Here is a 22,500-nt window from a genome sequence, read left to right as displayed (position 1 = left end):
TGCGTGCGCGTAGATATGCGTGGGCCGGTGAGCAGGTCCGCAAGAAAACCTGCAAAAGTGAAGACGCGTGGGCGCCTCAGCCGTATCTAGTAAAGCGTGAAGGGCTGCCGCAAACGTGTGCTTGTGTGCGCGCAAGGGTATACGGGTGGCGCGGCGGTGGTGTGGAGTGATGTGGTACGATCGTGTGGCCGAGGTCGGTCAGCACCCCCTCCCCGCGAAAAAAGAAGAAACACCCAAAGGCGTACACACACACACACACGCGCGCGCAAGCACCGAGAAGGCAAAGACACCCACCCTCCAGAGAGCGAAAGGGGAGAGACAACACGGAAGAGGTGAAGAGAAAGAGGCATGCACAGAGATCAGAAAAAAAAACGCACCGACAGCGCGCTGTCGCTGTTTCGAGGCCGTCTGCCATGCACGCGCGTGCCCTCACACACGCACACACAAGCTCAGCCACAGACGTGCGAGGCACAGCCCGCGCAGCAGCTCTGAACCACACTCTCATGATGGGTGGGGTGCGCAGAGGTCGAAAAGGCGAGAGGGGAAAACAGTTCAAGCACATGCTCAACGCCATCCGTGACATAACCGCCATCAGCGATGAGAAACACCAGCGCCGACGGGTCGTGGTGTGACGTGAACGGCGCGAGGTGGGCTGAGGGAGGGGGAGGGGAGAAGTAGTCACACCTCCACACGAGGGAGATGCGGATGCGCGGCAGGTACACTCACACCCATCCACACATGTACAGGCGTGTGCTGGCTTTTGTCCGTCTTCCCTCTTCTACAACGCTCTTGAAGTCGACGCCCCACGCACCACATGCGCCCGGCATGCTCACCGCCTTTTCTTGACTGTTTGTTTTGGATGTGCTGCTCGCCTCCTCGCTTCCCCGTCTCGAAAGGTCGTGCGCCTGCTACCGCCGCCCCACACTCCCCCCTTCCTCCCACTCCCGCGCACCTTGCACGGAGGAGCAGGAGGACATCGAAGTGAGAGCGGCGGTGAGGGGTGACCGAGGACAGGCAACGAGAGAAGAAAGAGGGAAGGAGAAGATTCGGGGGAAGGGAGGGAGGGAAGGGGAGGGGAGCGTACAGAGAGACTCAGGCACCGATATACCTATACACAGAGAGAGGGACGTCGTACAACCGGAACAACTGAACATGAACCGACAAGCGCACGAGGGCGTGTGCAGCCATAAGAAAAAAATGGGGTTGGGGGAGGAGGGGGGAGAGCATCTAGGCAGACAACTATACTCGAAACCAAGCAGGCAAGAGGAACGGGGGGGGGGCTAGGGGCTTCCCCTGCATGTCTGTGCCTCCTGTTTAACAGCTTTTCGTACCAGCTGCACTCCCGGAAGGAGGGAGGGGGAGGGGGCGGAGACAGCCACCTGCTGCACCCAGCACATGTACCAACCCGAACAGACGTACACCGACACCGACAGGAAACAGTGGGAAGGAGAGGACAACGGAACCGACGTCGATGAATCTATAGAAAGGAGAGGAGGGGAGGGGGAGAGAGGAAGGGGCAGACGGAGAGACAGAGAGGAGGGGAGGCGCTGACAATCCCAAGCAAACCGCAGACCTTTGTGAAATGGAGAGGGCTAACACACACACGCACACATCCTCACCACCACCTACATGACACAGACGGTAGGACGAAGCGAAGGTGGAAAGCGGCCGGCATATCACGCGCACGCCCTACATGCACATGCATATGTGTACAACATGCACACACACACCCATACATAAACACACGCACAGACATCCTGGCGTGCCGCCCGGCATCGCTGGTGATACGCTCATTGGCTCACTTGCTACAACTCCCCCCCTTTAGGTGTGTCTCAAACAGAGACAGTGTGTGTGTGCGCGCTCGTGTGCACATCCTCTGCCCCTCAAGCCAAACAACAGAAAAGTACTCGCCGCACTTCAACGGTATCAGAGACGCACACAGACTGACGCCCTCGTCCGAACAGCAACGCACCTCTAAATTCCTTCTAAAAGGTGTCCTCCTGCGCAATGCCGCCCAGGACGCTTCCGTCGGCACTACATGATCGGCGGCGGGCGCAGCATGGCGCGGTTGTCGGGGTAGCTGGGCGCCTGGCGCGCCTCGGGGTAGTACTTGAGCACGTAGGGGTGCGTGGTCATCTGGCGCGCGTTGAGGCGCTTCTGGCGGTCGTAGTGCAGCAGGCCGTAGATGAGGTCGCACAGCAGGTCGTCGCGGATGACGTCGCGCACCGTCCGCGCGCGCGCGATGCGGGCGAGGTGCTTGGGGTCGGTGCAGGGCCGCAGCTGGCCGGCGGAGTTGTACAGCAGGCGCGCCTCCTCCGTGCCGCAGCGCGCGGCCCACTCGGACGGCAGGCGGCCGAGCGTCTTCTCCATGAGGTGCAGGTGCTCGAGGTTGTCGTGCGTGTCGTAGAGCAGCTTGCCGGTGTAGAGCTCGTAGATGATGCAGCCCATGGACCACATGTCGGTGGAGTACATCCAGCCGAGGCCGAGGATGACCTCGGGGCTGCGGTAGTGGCGCGTGGAGACGATGGCGGTGCGGCTATGGCGCTCGTCGCAGCAGCCGCCGAGGTCGCAGATGCGGACGCGACACGGGTCGGGCGGCAGGTGGCGGTTGGTGGCGGGGTCGACGGTGGTGTCGCTGGTCTCCATGAGGATGTTCTCGGGCTTGAGGTCTGTGTGCATGAGGTGCAGCTCGCTGTGGAAGTAGTCGAGCGCGACGCCGGTCTGGAAGACGATCTGCGCGAGGTGGCGGTGGTTGAAGGGGCCGTGCTTCATGATCCAGTCCAGCAGGCAGGGGCCGTACTTGGGCATGACAATGCACATGTGGCCGCTGTCGTTCTGGAAATAGCGCTGGATCTTCATCAGCGGGAACCGGTCGGCAGGGTCCGCCTGGCGCACCTTCTCCATGAACTGAATCTCGATCTTGGCGTCGCGCGTGTACTTGGGCACGTTGCGCACGATCTTCACCGCGCAGTACTCCTTGCGCTTGCGGTCCCACGACTCCACCACCTTGCCGAAGGTGCCCTCGCCGAGCAGCGACAGGATCTTGAAGCGCTGCGTCGACACGTCGATGTCCTCGCCGAGCACCACGTAGAAGTGGCCCTCCTCCATGTTCTGGTGCGGCAGCGCGTACGTCACCTTCTTCTTCTTGGGAGGCGGCGCCACCACCTCCACCACCTGGTTTGGTGCAGTGTTCGGCACCGCCGTGCCATCGTGACGGCGTAGCTGCACGTTGTCCGTCGCGGTGGCTTCATCGAAGGTGCGCTTGCTACCCGATCGCCGTGCGTCGCTCTTGCTGCGCGACATGTGCTTCATATGATCCAGCGCCTTGTTGGGCAGCGCCGCCGTCCCGGAGCCGGCGGCGTTCGCCTGCGCGCTGGAGTACACATGCAGCCCAGATCGCGCAGCAGCGCCACCAGCATCAGCGGCTGCGGAAGAGGAATCCATGATGCCTGCTGTAGGCTGTGGCGGACTTGTCGGCGAGTTCTCACGGTATTCTTGCCTGCCTGGTGATGAGGCGCGTAGGCTTCCTGACCGCGGCAGAGAAGCCGCGAGGGTGGGTGGAGGGGGAGGGGGCGAGGTGACGTGGGGCCGGTGTCGTACGGAAGTGCTCAAAAACCCGAGACGTAAACCTAACGAGGGGGTAAGGAGGCAGAAGGAAAGGTGTTGGGTGAGGGAGGGGGGAGGGTGGCAAGAAGACGGTCTACGGGCGCGATACACGTATACAGGGTGCAGCGAAGAGATATCAAGTGAGGTGAAGGAAGGGGGGAGGAGGGGCGCAAGGACGGCAGCAGTACTCGTGACAGCAATGATGGCCACCACTCGTGCGGAAAATAAGACTACGGGAGGGAGCAAGAGAGGTCGTACAAGGCAGCTCGTGTATGCGTATGCGTGTGCTTGACGACGAGCTCGCACGCACGGGCGACTGTGGGCTTCTCTCGACTGCGTTCGAGGGGAGGCGGAGGGAGTTGGCGTGTGGGGTGACATGAACACCCGCACGTGTGTATGGCGTGCGCGTGGATACCGATGATCGAGAAACGGGTGGAGAGGGGAGGGAGGAGGAGGAGAGGCGCAGCATGGCAGGTAGGCGGGCGAGCTGTGTTTCGCACAAGTGGATGCATCTTGTGGGATTTGGAAGGGAGAGGGCCCGGGCAACAGCTTGCGTAGAAGGATATCGCGCAGGATAGAAGTCGCTCAGGAACCTTTTCGCCCCACCACCTCCTCGTCGCACTCCCTCGCCGCGTGTGCGCGGTGGGAAGAGCCGACGCTGCCGGAGGCCGTTGCCAGGCCTGCTTCTGTTTCGCTTTCTCCGCTTCCCGGATGCGTGTGAGACACAACCGCCGCTGCTTTTCAGGACGTGAGCAGAGGGATCGCCGCAACCGTTGAGGAGAGCAGCCAACAACACACACACACACACACAAGCACTGTGCGCAAGCTCAAGACAGCCAACAGCAACATAAAACCAAATAAAGAAGTAAAGCATGAAACCGCACGACTTCACACGCGCACAGGACGAGCCCAGCGCGCGGTGCGCGTTGCACGCGGATCGAGAGCGGGCTGCCACACGGCGCGGAGACGGGAAAGCTTCATTGCTCTGCATCGCCGTTACGCCCCGAGCTGTTCACGTAGAGAACGTCACTGAACTCGTTCACCACCGTGTGCAGCAGCAGCCGCGTCGGCACCGTGCGCACCGGCCACGTCGCGTACGTGGACAGAAGCTTCATCAAGCTCAGCTGATCGAGCACCTCGTAGGCTTGCAGCAGCTGTACCTCTGCCTCTGTGATGGGGGCACTGGTGGCGGCGTGCGACATGCCGCTGTAGGGACTTGTCACAGACCTGTCTGGTGAGGTGCCTTGGAAGGATCCCTGGGGGGCCGCATCATGCACGGGGACCGAAGAAGATAACGACGGGGCGGCGAGGCGCGTGTGTACCGTGGTGAAAGCAGAGGAAACGGCTGCCGTGGCCTCTCCAACCGCACTGCTCACAGTTGTGTGGCTTGCTGACGCCGCCGCAGCCAACGCGCTCGTGTATCCGGCACTGCGCAGCTGCATGATGTACGGCAGATTCGCGAGTAGCGGCGGAAGACGGCGCAGATTGCGCTCGAGGAGACGCACCAGCGTGTCCACTTCGAGTCCGCGCGTTCCCCAGCTGAGCGCGATCACGTGATGCAGCACGTACTGCAGCAGAACTTCCACTGGGAGAGAGCGCTCCGTCCCGAGCAGGCCGCCGACCCCAGCGAGCGGCGTGGCGGCGGACGCGCTGGTGATAAACTGCGTGTGCGGGTCGATGTGCGCCGAGCTCGTGTAGTTCCGCTGTTGCTCCTGCTGGCGCTGTGGTGCCAGAGTGTCGGTGACGCTGTTCATTTCGGCTGGCGTGGTGCTATCAAACAGCAGCGCTTGATTCGCGAGGGGCCTGGAGGCGGTGTGCAGGGGAAGCTGGCGGCAGCCGTAGCGCAGAGATCGTGGCTGGGGGCTGGCACTCCTGCCCAGTGGCGCCACGGTTGCGGAGACGGGAATGGAGGAGGAAGACGGAGAGCTACCACCACCTCTGGCAGCGTCGGCATGGCTACTGAAACTCGCCGCACCTTGCCCAGTGTGGCCTTGTGACACTTGAATCGCCAAGCTGGATGCCGGCTTAGCCACGGCCACCGCAGCGGACCTTGCTGGCTGGGCGGCTGGGTTCGCGTCAGGAGCGGCAGCGGGGGACGCCGTGGACGCGAGTGGTGCTGCCCTTGCCGGCGCCGTGCTTTGCTGTTCCCACGCTTGTTCGTACCGCTCGAGGAGGCTCTGCTGTCGCCGCGCGTAGTCGAGGCGCTGCTTGATGACGTCAGCGGAGCGGCGAAGGTACTCCACCGCGGCTTTGGGTATGTCGGCGCACTGCAGGAGCGTGTGGCCTTGCTCCTTCGTGCTGACGACGGCGGCGTTACGACAGGCCGTGACAACAGAGGTCTCGTGCGGGTGCGCCTGCGCGCGAGAGATGAGCAGGAGGTCGCGAGGATCGGGGTCGATGAGAGAGCTGGTGTTGTTCACCCCGATTAAAGGCGCGGCTATGGCGGAAGACTCGCCAGCCATGGGTGAATGCGATAGGTGATGGTGTGGGAGCCGCTGGCTGTGTCCGCTGCCGCTGCCAAGCCGATTGCAGTGATACGACATGCGCTCAAACACCTCGTACGGCGACACACCGTAGGCCGCCGTCACTGGGGTGACGAAAATGTGCGGCCGCATGAACCATGGCTGCATGGAGTGCAGCAGACTGCTGCTGCTGCCGTCTCCAGTGTAGCTGTTCTGCATGAGAGCCGTGAAGTCTGCGTTGTCGCGCAGATGACAGGCGCGCCGCGCACACGTGCAGACACTCTCGTCGAGGGACGGGAAGGTGAGTTGAATGGCGGGGCCGCTGCTGTAGTGCCGAGGCCGGGCGGCATTGATGGTGTAGAAGCCCAGCGTGTAGTCGCGATGGCTTCGCGTCGTCCAGCACTGCGGATGCGCCATCAGTAGCTCGCACAGGGGGCATGCCGATCCCCACGCACAGTATACCGACAGCGGTCCCAGCGCTGCGAGCGACAACACTGGCTGTGACGCAGTGGCGGTGGCGGCGGGGGGAAGAGTACTGCTGACGGCCGTGTGTGTCGCGAAGTGCAGACTCGGAGAGGAGATCGTGCCCATTGCTCCGGTTGACAGGTGAGGGCTGCTCTGCCACCCCTGCGTGAGCGAGGTACTAGCCCCCGCTGCCGCTAATGTGCCGCTGCGGCCTCCCCACGGCCGCAGCGAGGTGTCGTGCTCGTTGGCCCGGTAGCCGACGTGGGAGGAATGCTTCCCCGCCGAGATCGTGTCAGCGCTCCAAAAACGCGGCGTGCGGCCAGGCACACTACCCACTGTCGCCGTGTTGCCGGTGCTCGGTGTCTTTGGCAGTCCTGCCATGCTTGTCATCGGCGTTGCCGTCTCCCCACGCTGATCACTGCCGCTGATCACAGTGAGTGAGTGGTACTGCTCCTGTTGACGTGGTTGATGGCGGTGTTGCTGTGTGTTGACGACGCACTCGAGCATGTGTAACACCAGCGCAGCCGGCACCGTCTCCATGTCCAACACCGCGTCCAACGGGTCAGCCGTAGCCTCCGGCGTCGCACCGGTGGTAGCGGGTCCGTCGACCGTCGTCTGGGACAACATCCAGCTCTGACTCACGCTTGCTGAATCGCCCATCGCCTTCAGCGGTGTGCGGAACCCCATCTTGGCGACAGCCGAGTCGGCCTCGCCGTTGATACCTGCCTCCGCGTCCATTTCGGCGTCACGCGCTGTATAGCGTCGGTGATCGCGGCGCTTTCTACGTTTGCCAGCGTCACCATCGTCGCGCTCCTTCAGTGCTGTCACTGCAGCTGCAGCGGCCTTTAGCTTTCGCTGCTCTGCTTTCAGGCGATGACGGCGACGACGTGCGACAGCGGCATCCAGAAACGCCACCGGGGTCACCTCGCCATGTGTGAAGCACACGTGCATCTCCGACGCTACCGAGATGGCGCCGTTCACGCGCAGGAAGTCGATAATCTCCATCGCGAGGAAGTCGAGCCCGGCAGCTGTCGTGGCCGCCGTCGCCGCCGCTGCGGATGTGTGAAGGGCATTTGGGTCCTCGTCGATTATGTCGCGGCTGCCGCGAAGGTCTGCCTGCGACACCGAGGTGGCGGCCACGCCTACGTCCAACCCTCCGCTCACGCTAGTGATGCTGGTGTTGTTCGCCGCCGCCGCCGCCGCCGCCGCCGCCGCAGCGGCACGGACGTGGCGTCGCTGCACCGCCTCCAGAAAGGCGAGTTCAAGACTTCGGTAAAACGAGCCGGCTCGTCGCGGCGACGGCAGCGCCTGCAGCAACGCGTACACCGTCGACAGCGGGATGAGTTTGGCGTAGCGCCTCCCCATCATGTCGAGATAGCGGTGCTGCAGCTGCTCGGTGAACTGGTCCGCCTCAACGGTGAGCACGCTGCAGGGGTGGATGCGGGAGGAGGCCGAGCGCAGACTGTTGGTTTCCTCCTGCCGCTCAGCGCCCGTGAGATGAGACATGGGCAACAGCAACATGTGATTGATAAGGAGCGCCTCTGGGAGAGTGTCGAGGGAAGCGCCAGCGGAGGCGAAGGTAATCTGCTGCTGCTGTTGCGCGCAGCCCGCAGCGATGGATGGACGCCGACGCGGCTCTCGTAATGCACCGGCGGCGCCACGACCGCAACCCGTCATGCAGCTCGTCCTACTGCCCCACAAACCACCCTCGAGTGCTCCTCCACCGGCGCCGTTGCCCGCACTGCATCCACCGCGCATCGTGCGGTTCCAGACGTCAATGCACTGCGCCACGCGCAGCACCTCGTACGCCAGCTGCACGTGCACGGCGAGCTGCTGGTACAAGGAGCGTGACGACGCGGAGGTGGTGAGAGCGGACGGGGCAGTCGCAGCAGGCGACAAACAGCCGCGACGGCTGCTGCTGTGCTCTCCGCCTTTCCCAGTGGAAGGTGACGCGGTGCGCGAGAAGGCATGGTCCGCATCGCGGCCGTCTTCACGGTACGCACCATCATCACCGTCCGCGTCGTCGTCCGGATCAGCCCACTCCAGGAGAGGCCCCGCCATGCTGCCCTGTGATGCTGCAGAAGGTGAGGACTCTCTCGAGCGATGAAGGTGATGCTGCTGGTTATAGGCAGGATGCAGGCTCGTGCGAGCCCCCGATGCAGCGCCGCGATCGCCGCGGCTTGTCAAGACGGTCTTTTCGCTTGCGGTACCGCTGGCCACACCGGGCACAAGCTTGTGGCGGACAGCGGGTCGGGAGGCGGAAAACAGATAGTCATAGTCGCCGGAGGAGCCAGCGCTCATGTCAGCGTCACCACCTCTGGGACTGGCCGCGCGATGGCGGCGATCTCGCGCAGGCGAGACGGACGCCGACGTAGAGATTGCGCTGCCACCAGCGCCGGAAGGCTCACCGGCTCCTCCAGCCATCAATGGCTGCTGATGCGCTTCCTCTCCGTGCGGCCGCCGCTTCCCTGCAGCCGCGGCCGCAGCGCTCGCCAACGCAGCGGCGCCGCCGACTTCCCAGTGGTTGGTCAGCATCTCCATCCGCTCCAGCTCCGTGGACACGTACTGACAGCGGTGTTCCTCGCGGCACAGAATATTCACGAAGCACTGAGTAAAGTTCGCGATGGCGCCGGTGTCCGTGTCTGGCTCCTTCATCGCGACTACGAGGAGCGCCGTTCCGGAGCGGTGTGGCAGCCGCAGACGATCAAGGGGGGCGAAGCTACCGCTACTGCTACCTGCTGTGCCGTCGCGCCCGCTGAACGTGTTCGGCGCGGCGGCTCCGATGGACAGCGGAAACACAAGGAAAGTGCAGTTGACCATGTTGATGGTGGTGGTGCCACACAGAGCCCCACGCAGGAGGTGCATGAGCACATTGGGGGCGATGCCGACACACGTGGCAGAACCCGTGGTGGCAACCTGCTGTTGCGGCTGCTGTGGAGCTCCGTTGCGACCGCCACCCGATGCCGGACCACCGCCACTACCAGCGGCAGCCCCTGCGGAAACGTTGCTCGACTTGCGCGTGTTGGAGGAGCCACTGATAGAGGAGGCGGCGGCCGCTGCCGCACCAGACAACTGACGCCGCGTGCTTCCAGTGGACGTGTGCTGAACTTGGATTATCGAACCTGGCGAGTTGCCGAGTTGCCCCCTTGTTGTGAGCCCGCGGCGACCCTCTGCGGCTGCTGTGCCACCTCCACCAGTTGATACGGCGCAGTGTCCATGACCGAAGCTGCCTCCACTGCTGCTCACGTGATCGCTCACCAGGGAATAACTGGAGGCTGGCCGCCGCATTCCGCGCTGCGGTGCCACGCCGCTGCTGCTGCTGACTGGTGCGTTGGAATCTGGAGCGGCCCCACCTGGCGGGTGGGCACCGCCAGTGCCGTGATATTGATGACTGTCCTTGACATCCACCGCCATAGTGACGTGCACGTGTGGCGACTTCTTCAGTCGACTGCCGCCACCGCCGTTCATCGATGAGGTCGGCGTCTGTGTGTTGCTGACATCGTCCAGGTCCACATGAGTGCCACCGCTGCTGTTGTTGCCGCCGCCGCCGCCCCTCTTAGTTTGCTCGGCATAGGGGCCACGGCCGCGTTGACGGTCCCGCTGCGAAGGCGCTGCGTGCGCGGCGCTGGGGGCGGAAGACGCGTTGCTCTCGCCCGAAGCCTTCTTACTCGATGCGTCGGCTGCCGCTGCCGCCGCCGCTGCCGATCCACCCGTCGCCGCCGAAGAAGACGAGGCGGAGGAGGGGCCCTGCGCGGCCACATTCACAACAAAGGGGTCCGTGTCGGGGTAGCGGAAGAGCAGCTTCTCCTTCGCGAAGAGGAAGACCGCGATGGAGGCGTTGCTCGCACAGTGGGCGGAATTGCCCGCCAATGCAGCAGCCGCGACAGAGGCGGAGTGGTCAAGGGGGGATGAGGAGACGGCGTCACTACCACCCTCGGCTGCCATGGTCGACTGCAGCGTCGTGTGCGCTTCGGACGGCGATGCCGGCATGGAAGCTGCAGCCCACCGCCTAGACGACTCGCTGATATGGATGACGGTGCCGCGCGACCACTGTCAATCTAGTTTCCTGTGTGGCGCAGGCGAATGCAGAGAGGGGAGGAGGTGTAAGCTCCTGCGCCGTCGTGGTCGCTGATCTTGTACGATAAGGATGCTCAGCTGTGAAGTGCAGCTGATGCAGTTTGGGGCGGCGACGCGCTCGGATGTCAGGCGCGCCGTGGTACCTCGTAGCTCGTGAAGCGGTGCACTGCGGGATCTTTCGGCTAGTGCTGATTGCGGCGCGTATGCCCGTCATGGGAAGCGAAAGATGAAGCGCAGGAGGTCAGGGAAGGAGTCATCAACATACGAGAGGCTTCGGGGTCCGGCTGCCGAGCATACCAGCGACGACGCAGTGTATTGCGATGTGCAAGTGGCCACGCGAGAGGGGTTGTGACGGCGCCGATTCTGCCGCTGGGAAGCCGCGCAGGAGCACCGCAGTGGCGCGCAACTCCCCCTTCGCTTCCCCACCCACAGAGGCCATGAAGACGTTCTTCGAGTTTTCGTTCTGTTTCACTGGCAGCGGAGGAGGGAGGAGGAGGCAGAGCGCGAGGGAGAGGAAGCGGTTAGTCCACCGCTGCCGTGCGGACACTCACTGCCACCCGAACGCAACTTCATCATTCACGGCAAGGACAGGAGGAGCATCTTCCTGCTGAGAGGCAGGGGAGTTGCCGCCATGAGTGCACCGCAGCATTGCAGCAGAAGGGAGAACACTGGTGTGTGTGTGTGTGTGTGTGTGTGTACCCATCCACATCAACGCGCTCACACCAAGAGACAGAGACACGGTCGAACACCTCCCCACGGGCGCGACGGCGCCGCTGCTCTCTTACTTGCCATCTTCCCTTCCCCATCCCCCGCTTCTGCACCTCCAGCGAAGGCGCGAGCCTTCGACCCCCCCTTCCCCCCACATGCAAAACCACGAAGTGAAGCCTCTCCACTCGTTGGGCGCCAGGGCACGCAAGGTGGAGGTGGGGGAGTGGATGGGCTAGCGTATGATGGAGGTGAGACTACGAGAGAGAGGTGCAGGGCAAAGAAACGCCGCCATCAAGCCAGGGCACATGCAACGTGGGTGCGCCGGAGTGGCTGCGGCGGCAGGTGAGCGCCAGGTCAGAGCATAAAGGGAGGTGGGGAGAAAGCGAAACGTCTTCCTCGTAGATGATCCACCACCACCATCAGCATCGGCATCGACGCCGTAACCGCATATGAAGAGGGAGGCGGGGGGGAGGAGGTGGCGAGAGGGGGTGGAAGGTGATGGACACCAGCGCTAACAACATTGCTCTGGTGGGACAGCAAGCAGTACAACGCGCACACAGACACTGCTTCCGAGGGTGACGGTTGAGAGGGGGTATGACGGAGTGGGCTTGGCGCGCCGCGATCGCCTCGGGGCGCACGTGCGCCACTACTGCGCACACTCTGTGCATGTGGGTGCCCCCTCCCCCGTTTCCTCAACCACAGCGCAAGAGAGAGCGCTTGGTGTGCTGCATACCTTCGCTTTTATGAGTGCGTGTGTGTGTGTGTGCATATTACTGCATGCACGTCTTTTACCGTGATGGGGCTTAGCGATGCACAGACCCACACGCACAACGCAACACCACGAGGGAGGGGAGAGGAGGGGAGGGGGGAGGGTAGAGCAAAGCCAGCCACTGACAGCGGTAAGCGCACCAGCCTCCGCCACCGTCCTCCCACCTCCATCACACGCACCTCCTTTCCTGACCAGCTCAAAGACACACACACACACGCACACACAAACACACACGACACCAGCACGAAAGCCTAGACACAGACACACACGTTGGCAGAGAGGCACACCTCAGCGCGCGAAGGGTGGAGCGAGGGGAGAGAGGTTGATTGCGTGAGCGGCTACAGGCACTTCTTGCCCTGCAGCGCTATCAGAATGTCTTCTGGTGTCATGACCGTGCCGTCACTCGCTTCGCCGCCGCCGTTCCGTTTTAGCAGCGCCGCTACGGCGTCTACAACCTGCTTGTACTTGGTGGCCATGCCGGCCAGCCGACGCAGCTTCGTGTTCGCCTCCTCGAGCAGTCGGTCTCGCTGCTCTAGCGACTCCCGCGACTCCTTCGCAACACGCTCGCGAGTGCGGCTCTGTTCCTCCACCTTAGCGCGCCACACATCGATCTCGCTGCGGTGCCGCGCCTNAATTTTAAAGGAGGGGAGGGGAGGGGACGGGGGCGGGAACCCCTTTCAATACGCCAGGCCTCGCGGTTTTTTGTTTCCCCCCCCCCCCCCCAAAGGGACGAGTGACGCGGGACCCCTCCCACAAGCGGCGCAGGACGCACGCGCGCGCTAGAACGAGTCGCTGCCTGTCAGCATTGGACCGTACCGCCGTGCGATGTGCGTCATCGTAATCGCAACGAAGCTCGCGCCACGAGAAAACGTAAGCCACGTGGGCCCCACCACGTCGTCATAGCGGATCTTGCGGCGAGCGTAGACACGCCGCGACCGTGCCTTGAAGCCGATATACGCGTACGCCAGCGTGAGGAGGGCGATGGCAACCATGACAACCCCCGTCACGACGTGAAAGTTGTCCTGCCAGAACGGCGAGTGGTGGGCGACGTCCTGCGGCAGAAAGAGCCCCTTGCCGAACCGAATGCTGGTCAGGCCCAGGAGGCCGAAGGACGTGGCGAGCTGCATCCATTTAACCATGTACCGCTCCGACGTCAGCAGCGTCTTGGGGTCGTACTTCTGCGGCACCTTGATGCGCTTGCCCGTCTGCCACGGGATCTTTCCGTAGAACACCTGTGCGGCCGCGTTCTTGCTGTCCTTCGGGTCGTAGCAGAGCGGCTCCGTGCCGTTCTCCGAGTAGGGGTAGAGGTGGAAGGTGGTGTACGCCATGTGGCGTCGATCCACCGAATACTGCACCACCGGGAAGAGGCCAGGCTGCACCGCGCCCTGGCCTGCGTCTTTCGTTCTCTTGTCTGCCTTTCCGTCAGCGATGCAGTCCACAGCGGTGAAGGAGTTCGTCGTCGACGCCGCCACGGACGCGTTTGCGGAGCTCTCCGCGGTGCCGTCGGTTTCGTGCTGCAGGCTGCGCAGAACACGCTGGTAAATCTTAGCGTAGTCCGTGCGAGGCAGGAACTGCGCCTCCGACGCGCCCACCGTCTGCGTCTGCGCCGGGTTCGTACCGAAGATCAAGCGATCGGCCGTGCGCTCGAGGCAGCCGGCGGCCAGGCCCATCGTCGGATCCCAAAGGTGCACTTCCGGCTTCGTCGAGGCACGGATGTCAATGTCGAGCTGGTGCATCCAGTACGGGACCATGCTGATGAAGGAGGTGTGCCCGTACAGAGAGGCGATGCCATGCGCGTACTTGCTGAACTTAGGGACACTTTCCATGTAGCGGCACCCCATCAGCTCCTCGATCCATGGCGCGATGCGCTCGTTTTCGGCGCACTGCAGCTTCACCTCCACCACCGCGTAGGGGAAGTGGGAGACGGGCGAGTCGCCGCCGGTGTAGCGCCAGTGGTGGTCGAGCCCGAAGTCCTCGGCAGACATGCGCAGATCTGTGTCGATGCTCACACGCACCCTCTGGTCGGCGCCCCGCTGAAAGGCGGCGCGGCCGCACTGCGTCCGCAGCACTGGTTTCAAGTCGTAGGCGTGTATCTTTGAGAGGATCTCCGCCGAGAGGGACTTGAACGCCTCCTGCTCCTCCTCGCTCGCGTTTCGGCGCTTCAGCTTCTCCACCGCCGGCAGCAGGCTCAGCTGCGCGTGCACAAACGCGTCCACCTCCTTCTCTTTGATGGCGAAGCGGCGCTTGTTGCTGCGCTCGCCGCTCCACGCCTCGTGGTGCACCTTGATCTCCATGAACACGTTGTCGTCTTCCTGCAGCGCGTTCCAGTCCTCGGCGTAGGTGTCCGAGTACCACCGCATGCGGATCAGCGTGCTCCCCTCAATGCGCTCCAGGCGGCGGTGGTAGAAGAGAAACTTGTTGTTGTCGTAGTAGACGGAGCTGACGGGCGAGAAGAGGCGGAAAGGGACGCCCTTCTCCTTACTCTCCTTGTACGTGTCCTTGAAGGTGCTGAGCGGCAGATGCGGGACAATGCGCGCAATCACGAAAGGGAGGTCCTGCAGGTGCACCCAGTACTTGACGGAACGGCGGTCAAACACCTGTGAGCCCTCGGCGCCGGTGGGGATGCTGAGCTTCCCCTTGGCAGAAATGCGCTCCTCCGTCTGCTTGACTCGGTCGTAGACGCGCGACAGGTGGCAGAAGACCTCCTCGACGGAGATCTGGTCATAATCGTACTCGACGTAGATATTCTTCCAGCGGTCGCCGGTCGGGCCCAGCACGGCGTAGCGGTACATGCGGCCAATGATGTGCTCGATGGTGTCAGTGTTGAGGTTGCGGCACTCGACGAAGCGGAGCAGCTCGTGCATGATAGCATCCGCGATGAGGCGCGCTTCGCGCGGCAGCAGGCGCTTCGCCGCGCTCTTGGGCTGGTTGCTTAGGGTGATACTGCGGTTCGTCACCACCTCTTCCTCTGTCAGGTACTTGGAGCACTCGTAGAGGCGCAGCGACAGAGTCAGCAGCTCCGCCTGCTTGCGCTCGCACCACTCGTACACTCGCATCTTTTGCTCCAGGAGAGAGGCATAGAGCTCGTCTGGGGTTGACGGGTTGGCGATGTTTTCCTTCATGCGGTGGAGGATGTCCTTGGTTGCCTTGTAGTCCACGTAAGCACCCTGGTCCCGGAAGTCCGGGTACATGGCGCTGCGCCATGCCTTGCTGTACGGCATGATGGTGGCAGGGCGTCCGCTTTTCGTTCCTGCAATAAAGCGGATAAAGGAAGAGGGAGGGGGTTGGGCAGCAGCGACAGCGGCGGCGGCACGCGCGTGCGCGCGTATGTGTGTGTGTCTGGCCTTTTCTTTGTTGCTCGCTTGCCGGGTTCAGACGAAGTCGATATGACGGATACTGTTAGCGCAGAGCCGTGTTAGTGCGGCGGACCTCTGCGGATCAGAGTAGGGAGAGAAAGATGTGCGGGGTGTGGGCAGCTTGTGTGGGAGCTCTCACATAGGGCGTGTGCAGAGTTCGAGAAGGATGCAGCGGGGCGACACAGCAGCAGCAACTGCCGTGTCGGTGCGAGTCGCAACGCCACGGACAACTGCAAGCACAGAGGGTTGGGGCGATGGCGCGAAGCGGGGTGAGAGGCAGCAGAGAGCAGTCAGCATACGCACACACGGGAGAGCGGCTTGGCTTCGCTTTCCGTTTTCAACGTGCCTGTTCTCTGCTGTACAACATGAGCGAAACCCCACATCAGCCCCCTGGCCCTGCCATGGGACCTCATCCCACGGTGCGAAGCAGCGGTAGCCACACGCCTTGCAGCAATGCGCCGACTCGGTCATCGGAGAACACGGCCTCTTCCTCAAACCCTGCCCGCCTCCCGCTTCGCAGGTCGCTTCACAGCCGCGCCCATCGCGCTGGCTGCCACCGGGTGCATCCCACCCCCCTCGGGGGTGGGGGAGGGGGCTGCACGCAGGCTCCTCCCCACACATCAGTGGGCCGGGTGAGGGCCGCGTGAGGCATACGCTCGAGTCACCCTGACACGTTTTGCCTATCGTATGGATGACACACACGTGCTCGCTGTCGTCGGGCGCTCCGACGCAGCGCCGTCCAGGACCTCAAACCACTGTCACCACGTGAAGCGACTGAGCATGGACCGGGATATAAGGGGTGGGGGGAGGGGTGCACTGGACTCTGCAACGCCACGCACGGAGATGTGCGACGCTCCTCCCTTCATCCCTCCCCCGCTTGTCATGAGGGGGCCACCAGGGCAAGAAAGCACAGAGAGACGCGCGAAAGGCGCGCACTGCCTGAGCGATGTAGATGAGGGGGAGGTAGGAGGGCGGCGGCGGCGGGTGAAGAGGAATTACCACACAACACAAACGGAAAACAGACGGGGGTGCATCACACGTTAAACAGTGGCGGTTATAGAGGAGGAGAGGAAGAGGGTGGGTGGGTGTGTGGGAACACGAGAGCAACTACACCGCCACACATACACTTACACAGATACACTTACACACAGACAAGCTTGAGACAGGCTTAGCTACACATGCATATCGCAACAGCTGCGACCGGCACACGTCTCTCTCTCAGAAGCAAGCATGCCTTATTCTCCTTTATCACATCTGACGCGCGCACAGCCCCCCCCCTTTCCCCTCGTACCCCGAAGACAGAGTGGGAGAGATGTAAAAGAGAGAAGCGCATACCCCTCTCCCACATATATATGTATACATACATATGCATGCGTATGTATGTATGTGTGGGTGACTGTGTACTTCGTGGCGGCAAGAACAGTAAGAAAGGATAGGAAAAGAAGAGAGGCGTGCCTATCACGCACACGCACATGCGCACAGCAATACACCGGCCCACCGACTGACTGGATGCACCGCGCAACGCCAGCGACAGCTGCCCATATACTTGCCGTCACACGCATGCGTGCCCGATCTCTGTTTTCTTTTTGTTGGTTTCCATGTTGGCTGATACACCTGAGAAGAGGACGACAATGATGGTGGTGGCGTTGATGGGCTTTAGTTGGAGAACAGAGGCGAAGGGGAGAGGGGAGGAGGTTACACGCGAACAGTCACAAGGAAGCCAATGAATGAGGATGAAGCGAAGCGCCTGCACACGGATGGCAGAGCGCACAGAGAGCACCACCACCACCAACCAACCAGCCCCCCTGCAGAAAAACGAACAACAACACATGAGAAGACACACTGGCGCGTGCGTCACTCGGGGCGGCTTAGAGAGGCGGAGGACGAGAAAGGACATCGCTCGCTAACGACCAAAACGAAGGAAAAGCGTATGCGGGGATGTAAGAGGGAGGGCGGATCGGATGGCAGGGAGAGCGGGAGATAAGTGGGCGTGCACGAGCACCGCTGCTGAACGCGCGCGCGCGAAAGAGAGGGCAATGGGAAGGGACACGGCGGCTGCGGAAGAGCGTGCGAGCCGGCGCGGCATCCGCAGTGGCGACAGTGTCCCCGCTTTCTTTCCTCGCGCTCTCTGGTCTCTCTCTCCAGTCCCATACCCGCCATGAAAAAGGATGTCGTCGGGGCACGATCATCCCCCCCCCGTGCAAAGATGGGGGAGAGGGTGATGGATGGAATGGGGGAGGGTCGAGCAGGTTGGGCATGCGGCGAACCATTTGCACCATGTTGTGTATGGCCCCACACACGCCGACACAGACACCGTCAGCTCCGCGCAACGCTGCGGTATCCCTCCCCACCTTCTTGCCGTCTCACGCACGGCGCAGGCTGCGGCCGTGTCGCGGTGCCGTACGTTGTCGTGGATGGCGTCGCCGTCGCCGACACAACCGCCAGCGGCGCCGTCTCCTCGCTGCTTTGGGAGTAGGAAGAGAGCATGTGCAGCCGCCGCTCATGTGCGACGACCGCCGCCTGCTCCAGCCGTGGTGCCTCGGGAAGCGCCTCTGTATCGCTTGGGACCCCGTACATGCCCCACACCGCCGTGAAGAAGCCGGCCACCGTCAGCATCCAGCAGCACACATCGAAGCCGGCGTAGCGCATGAGGCTTGACACACCGCGAGCGCCAACAACGTGGCCCATGTCCTGCACCGTCCGCATGATGCCAAAGAACGGCGCCCCGCAGCGCGGCGGGGCCCGATCCGCCGTGAGCGTCATGATGATGCCGCACCCCAGTGCGTCCACGATGCCGAAGGCCGACGCGGCCACGTAGAGCTTCAGCTCCGTCGTACACAGGGGCAGGAACATGAAGACAATGCCGAGCCCGACAGCGGTGGGCACCATGGCAAACTGGCGCCCGAGTAGGTCCATCATCAAGCCGCCGAGAGGGAACAGGAGGGCGTCAAAGATGAAGCTGAAGCCCATCAGGTAGGAGACCTGCGCATCCGTCATCGCGGCGCGCATTCCTGCAAAGGAAATGAGGAGCTTGCGGTTCGCACGCAGCACGGTGGCGAGCACGATGTACAGGCCAAGGCGCCAGATCACGCTCCAGTAGTCGACGAAGGTGCTCCAGAGCGTTGTGAGGTGGAAGTTGTGCTCCTGGCAGGCCCCCGTGTCCGGGTGCAGTGACGCCGACGCCGTGCTCGCCGCACTGCAGCTGCGGGGCCGCGTTGCCACACCGCCGTTCGCGTGCGTGTGGTGGAGGTGGTGAGCATGCGGGGGCGAAGTGCTGCCATTCCTCTCCGCGCCGACGATGACACGGTGGTTCGCCGAGTCCGGCAAGCTACTCGAAACGCCGCTCTTTGTCGGGAAAGATGCCGTCGCCGGCGGTAGCAGTGCCGTCGCTACGTATGCGCCGTCCCTGCCAGTCACGCCCGGGTGGTGCCAGACGATATCCGATGCGTCCTCCTCTTGCTCTGAGTGCAACGGAGTCCTTGCCACAGACGACGCGAGGCTTGCCCTGCACGTGCGCTCGCACACTTGCTGGCACCGAGTCGACTGCGTGGCGATGACTAGAGTGCCGAAGGCGATGCTGTTCGCGACAGCCGACAGAACGAAGGAGTAGCGGACATCGCCCGAGTACGAGGCGAAGATGCCTGAAGCGACGGGGCCGATGACGTGTGCCCATCGTAGCAGCCCTGACAGAATTGCCATGAGCAGGCCACGATACTTCTTGGAGGTGATGCCGGCAACGAAGATGTGACGCGCCAGGAAGAAGCCGCCGAGGCTGATGCCGCTCAGCATGCAGAAGGCGAAGAGCGAGGCGCCGTTGCTCACGTTGAGGCCGATGAGGGAGGCAACGATATTTAGGAACAGACAGAGGAACATAACGTTGCGCACTCCAACGTACTCAACGGTGATGCCGAACGGGATGTCCAGCAGCGTGCGGCACAGGGCCATGACGGAGATGTAGTCTGCGATAGAGGAGTAGTTGGCGCCGATGCGCCGGCCGAGAATGGTGACAAGCGGTACCTCGATGCTGGCGCTGATTCCGATGAGGATGTTCGGAAGATGCACGTCAAGCACGTGCGCCTTTAAGAGCTCCGCGTAAGTCACGGAGAAGTAGTGGCCCAGAGGCTGCTCCTGCTCTGGCGCCGGTAGTGGCGCGGCGCCATAGTGGTGCTCGTGCGCGTGCATGTGTGGCGCAGTACCTTCGCACAAGCATCGTATGATGCTTCGCCACACGACGAGGGATGATAGGAGAGTGAGAAGGCGGGAGAGAGACCACTTCATACAAGCCGTTGCGCATACGTAACACAGCGCACCACACAAGGGCACAGAGAGAGAGAGAGAGCCTCTTCCCTCTACCGCCTCTTCTCCTTGCGTTACACGCTTTCTGTGCCGTTGGGCAGGAGAGGGGCTGAACGAGGCTCAGACAGGGTATGGCCGAAGACGCCAAGAGGGACGACGGATGTGCAGATTCTATTGGATGGGCGATAGGGGGTGCCATGCGGATCGCTTCGGCACACACACACACACGAGAAGCAAAACACGACACGCACAGCGAGACACATGCGCAGGCTCGCGGCTGGCGATGGCGCGCAGCGGTGCATTCAAGCGGCGAGGGGCGGAATGGCGAATGGTAAGGGGAAGGGTGGGTGGGTGCGCAGGGAAGGTTGTAGGATAGCTAGTTGACACTAAGCTGCCGGAAGACGCGAGTACTGGTCGTCCATCTTCGCTCAGCAAGCCTTGAACAGCACAAAGAGAGCACGGGGATGAAAAGAGCGGGGCATACGCACGGCTCAGCATGCAGAGGGGGGATGGGGCTCTCTCGCCCGGGATTTACTTCGTCGGTGCTCCCTGAAGCCACCGCTGCCCTTCGTGAGAGGACTCGCTGTGACGAAACACGGATCACCCCATCGTAATCCTGCAACAGATTTTGCTCCTCCGACAGCCGTTCTGTGTCCTCCCTCCGGCCCTCGCACAGCGGGGTAAGGGTGCCGCTCGCAAGTGGCAGCGCCACGTCCTTCGCATGCGAGCGGGCGAGAGATGAGCCCGGCGCGGAGTTGCACTCCTCAAAGGTACGCGAGTTGCGTGTCAGCAGGATTCAGTGAGCCGGGGCGGTGTAGAAGAACACAACGTCGATGCTCCGTTCGTGAAACCAAACGGCGCGTGTACGCGCCCAGCGTGTTCAGCGCCAGGCCGACACCCACTGCTGCTCAAACCCATTCAACTGCTTTCTGCGCATGCAGGATGGGGAGGAGTGGTGATGGTCCGTCACCAAGGCGACCGTTGCCCCAACTGGGGTAGAGCGAGGGTGTTCTGCCGTGAAGCGGGCGCCTCGTGTAGGCCAAGGCTGGAGGCGAGCGGCCGCTGCCGGCCCATCTGCTATCCGTACAGGCAGGTGATGTGCGAAGCAGCGGAGAGTCATGTGCAGGCCGCGATCCTCGCTGTATTACTGCTGTCGCGCGCATGCGCTGTGAGAGACTGATAAGCCCGGCCCCACCGCGCGGAGCTTGCGACGTGGCGCCTACGGTACGCTGGCTGAGGGCGCAGAATCGCACGCGGTCAAGACAGCGGGCATGCTGTCCGACGCCTCCTCCACGACTCCCGCGATCCGATGCGACCGCAGAACATGTGGAAGGTACAGCGCACCCACGACCTGCTGGCCTACTGGTGGAGAGCACGAGCCCGTTCGCGCCCCCGAGCACGGCATACTGCATCGCAGCGAAGCGTCGCATGGTGCGGGAGGCAGCGACGAGAGAGTGTGCCGAATTCCAGGTGGGAGGTCTTGCCTGCATGTAGATCACCGCCCCCTCCAAACTGCGGCGCAAGAGGTACAGTACCCCCACCGGTAGCGTGCCGTTCTGCTGGCGGTTCCGTGCGCCCGCGCCTTGTTGGCGATGGTGCCGCCCCTCAGGGAAAAGCTCCTCGAGCAGGCCGTCTCCCGACGAGTCCTCAGGAGTGCCCACCCCCACAACACCCCCACCACGTCTTCAGGGCACGCCACTTCGATGTGCCTCACCTCCATATTATTAGGGAGGTGGGGGAGGGGGGCGGCCATGCACGCTCAAGAAAAGGGAGGATAGAGAGAGGAACACGCAGAGAAGGGAGGATAGCAGAAAAAGAGCGCGAGGCGCGCACGAGACATCAGTACACGCCAAAACACCTCAGCGAGAGAGCGCAGAGGAGAGGAGATCGAGGAGGCTCTAGAGGGCCATTGCCAAGCAGCCTGACTTCAGAGATCTGCTCATCCGCTGGACCCTTTGTGGGTCACTCCGAAGACCGACAAGCCGTTCACCCACCTCGCGGCCTACCCTACAGCACTTGACTTTGAGACGCCCTCGTTCAGTAACGTGCGGAGGTCTGCGCACACACATACAGACGACAAGTAACCGCGAGAAAAAAGAGGTCCCGTCAAGGTGGGGTGTGGGCAGGACGGATGGGAACGCCGTCCTCACAGCTCCGCACATGTCAGCCCAGTCTTTCTCACGCATTCCTCATACCATATCCCGTCCCACATCAACGTTTCTACGCCTCTCCTCGTCCAGGTGCGTTCACGGACGGTTCCTCCCGCGTCTTGTCTGTCTTTTCGCCGCCGTCTCCCTCCGTCGGCCTCTTCATGGCATCTGCAGAGCAACAACCGTGGCACCCACACACCGCACACGCCACAAAGTACTTACTCCTGCGCTGGGCCGCGGGCACTCGGCAAAGGCACGTGGCCGTGTCGTGGATGCGCTGCTGCGACGCTGACGTGGTCAATCGCCGCTCCTGCCGATCGCGCAGGGCGTACTTGGAGGTGATGCTCGCTGCCAGACTCGCTGCCCCGGGCACACCGCACGCCGTGCAGCACAGCCGCTCATACCCCGGCAGCCGCCACCGCCGGGCGAGTCCGCCGTCAATCAGCCTCGTATCGACGCAGTAGTCGTACACCTCTTTGGAGATGATGTGCTGCTTGTAGTAGGCGAGAAAGACGTAGCGAGTGCGAGCGCGGTTGATGGCGGCCATGCGCCACAGCGGCGGTATCGGCGCCTCTTCCTTAGCCTCCGCGTTGTCGTCGCCCGCTGTGGAG

At 62.8% G+C, this 22,500-nt stretch overlaps 5 protein-coding genes across 5 annotated transcripts in view; all 5 read right to left on the bottom strand.

Annotated features, from left to right (window-relative positions):
* Window positions 1–2,034: 2,034 nt before the first annotated feature.
* On the bottom strand, window positions 2,035–3,444 carry LINJ_09_0450 (putative protein kinase; the record flags this gene model as incomplete). Its single annotated transcript, XM_001463458.1, has 1 exon — window positions 2,035–3,444. The coding sequence occupies one exon, from the start codon at window positions 3,442–3,444 to the stop codon at window positions 2,035–2,037; it is 1,410 nt and encodes a 469-aa protein (XP_001463495.1).
* Window positions 3,445–4,583: 1,139 nt separating this feature from the next.
* LINJ_09_0440 (conserved hypothetical protein) lies at window positions 4,584–10,523 on the bottom strand (the record flags this gene model as incomplete). The annotated part of the gene is made up of 1 exon (XM_001463457.1): window positions 4,584–10,523. The coding sequence occupies one exon, from the start codon at window positions 10,521–10,523 to the stop codon at window positions 4,584–4,586; it is 5,940 nt and encodes a 1,979-aa protein (XP_001463494.1).
* Window positions 10,524–12,866: 2,343 nt separating this feature from the next.
* LINJ_09_0430 (conserved hypothetical protein) lies at window positions 12,867–15,308 on the bottom strand (the record flags this gene model as incomplete). Its single annotated transcript, XM_001463479.1, has 1 exon — window positions 12,867–15,308. One exon carries the CDS (start codon window positions 15,306–15,308, stop codon window positions 12,867–12,869), a length of 2,442 nt encoding a protein of 813 aa, XP_001463516.1.
* Window positions 15,309–17,759: 2,451 nt separating this feature from the next.
* On the bottom strand, window positions 17,760–19,625 carry LINJ_09_0420 (putative drug resistence protein; the record flags this gene model as incomplete). Its single annotated transcript, XM_001463478.1, has 1 exon — window positions 17,760–19,625. One exon carries the CDS (start codon window positions 19,623–19,625, stop codon window positions 17,760–17,762), a length of 1,866 nt encoding a protein of 621 aa, XP_001463515.1.
* A 2,334-nt stretch (window positions 19,626–21,959) lies between these two features.
* The window catches only part of LINJ_09_0410 (conserved hypothetical protein), a gene marked incomplete at both ends in the record, with an annotated part of 819 nt that continues 278 nt past the window's right edge, over window positions 21,960–22,500 (bottom strand). Inside the window, one exon of the mRNA XM_001463477.1 lies at window positions 21,960–22,500. This exon is cut by the window's right edge and continues 278 nt beyond it. Within this exon, the coding sequence (XP_001463514.1) occupies window positions 21,960–22,500 (541 nt within the window).

The sequence above is a fragment of the Leishmania infantum genome, chromosome 9 (genome assembly GCF_000002875.2).
Source record: "Leishmania infantum JPCM5 genome chromosome 9".
Classification (NCBI taxonomy): domain Eukaryota; phylum Euglenozoa; class Kinetoplastea; order Trypanosomatida; family Trypanosomatidae; genus Leishmania; species Leishmania infantum.
This window is presented reverse-complemented; position numbering and strand designations above follow the sequence as displayed.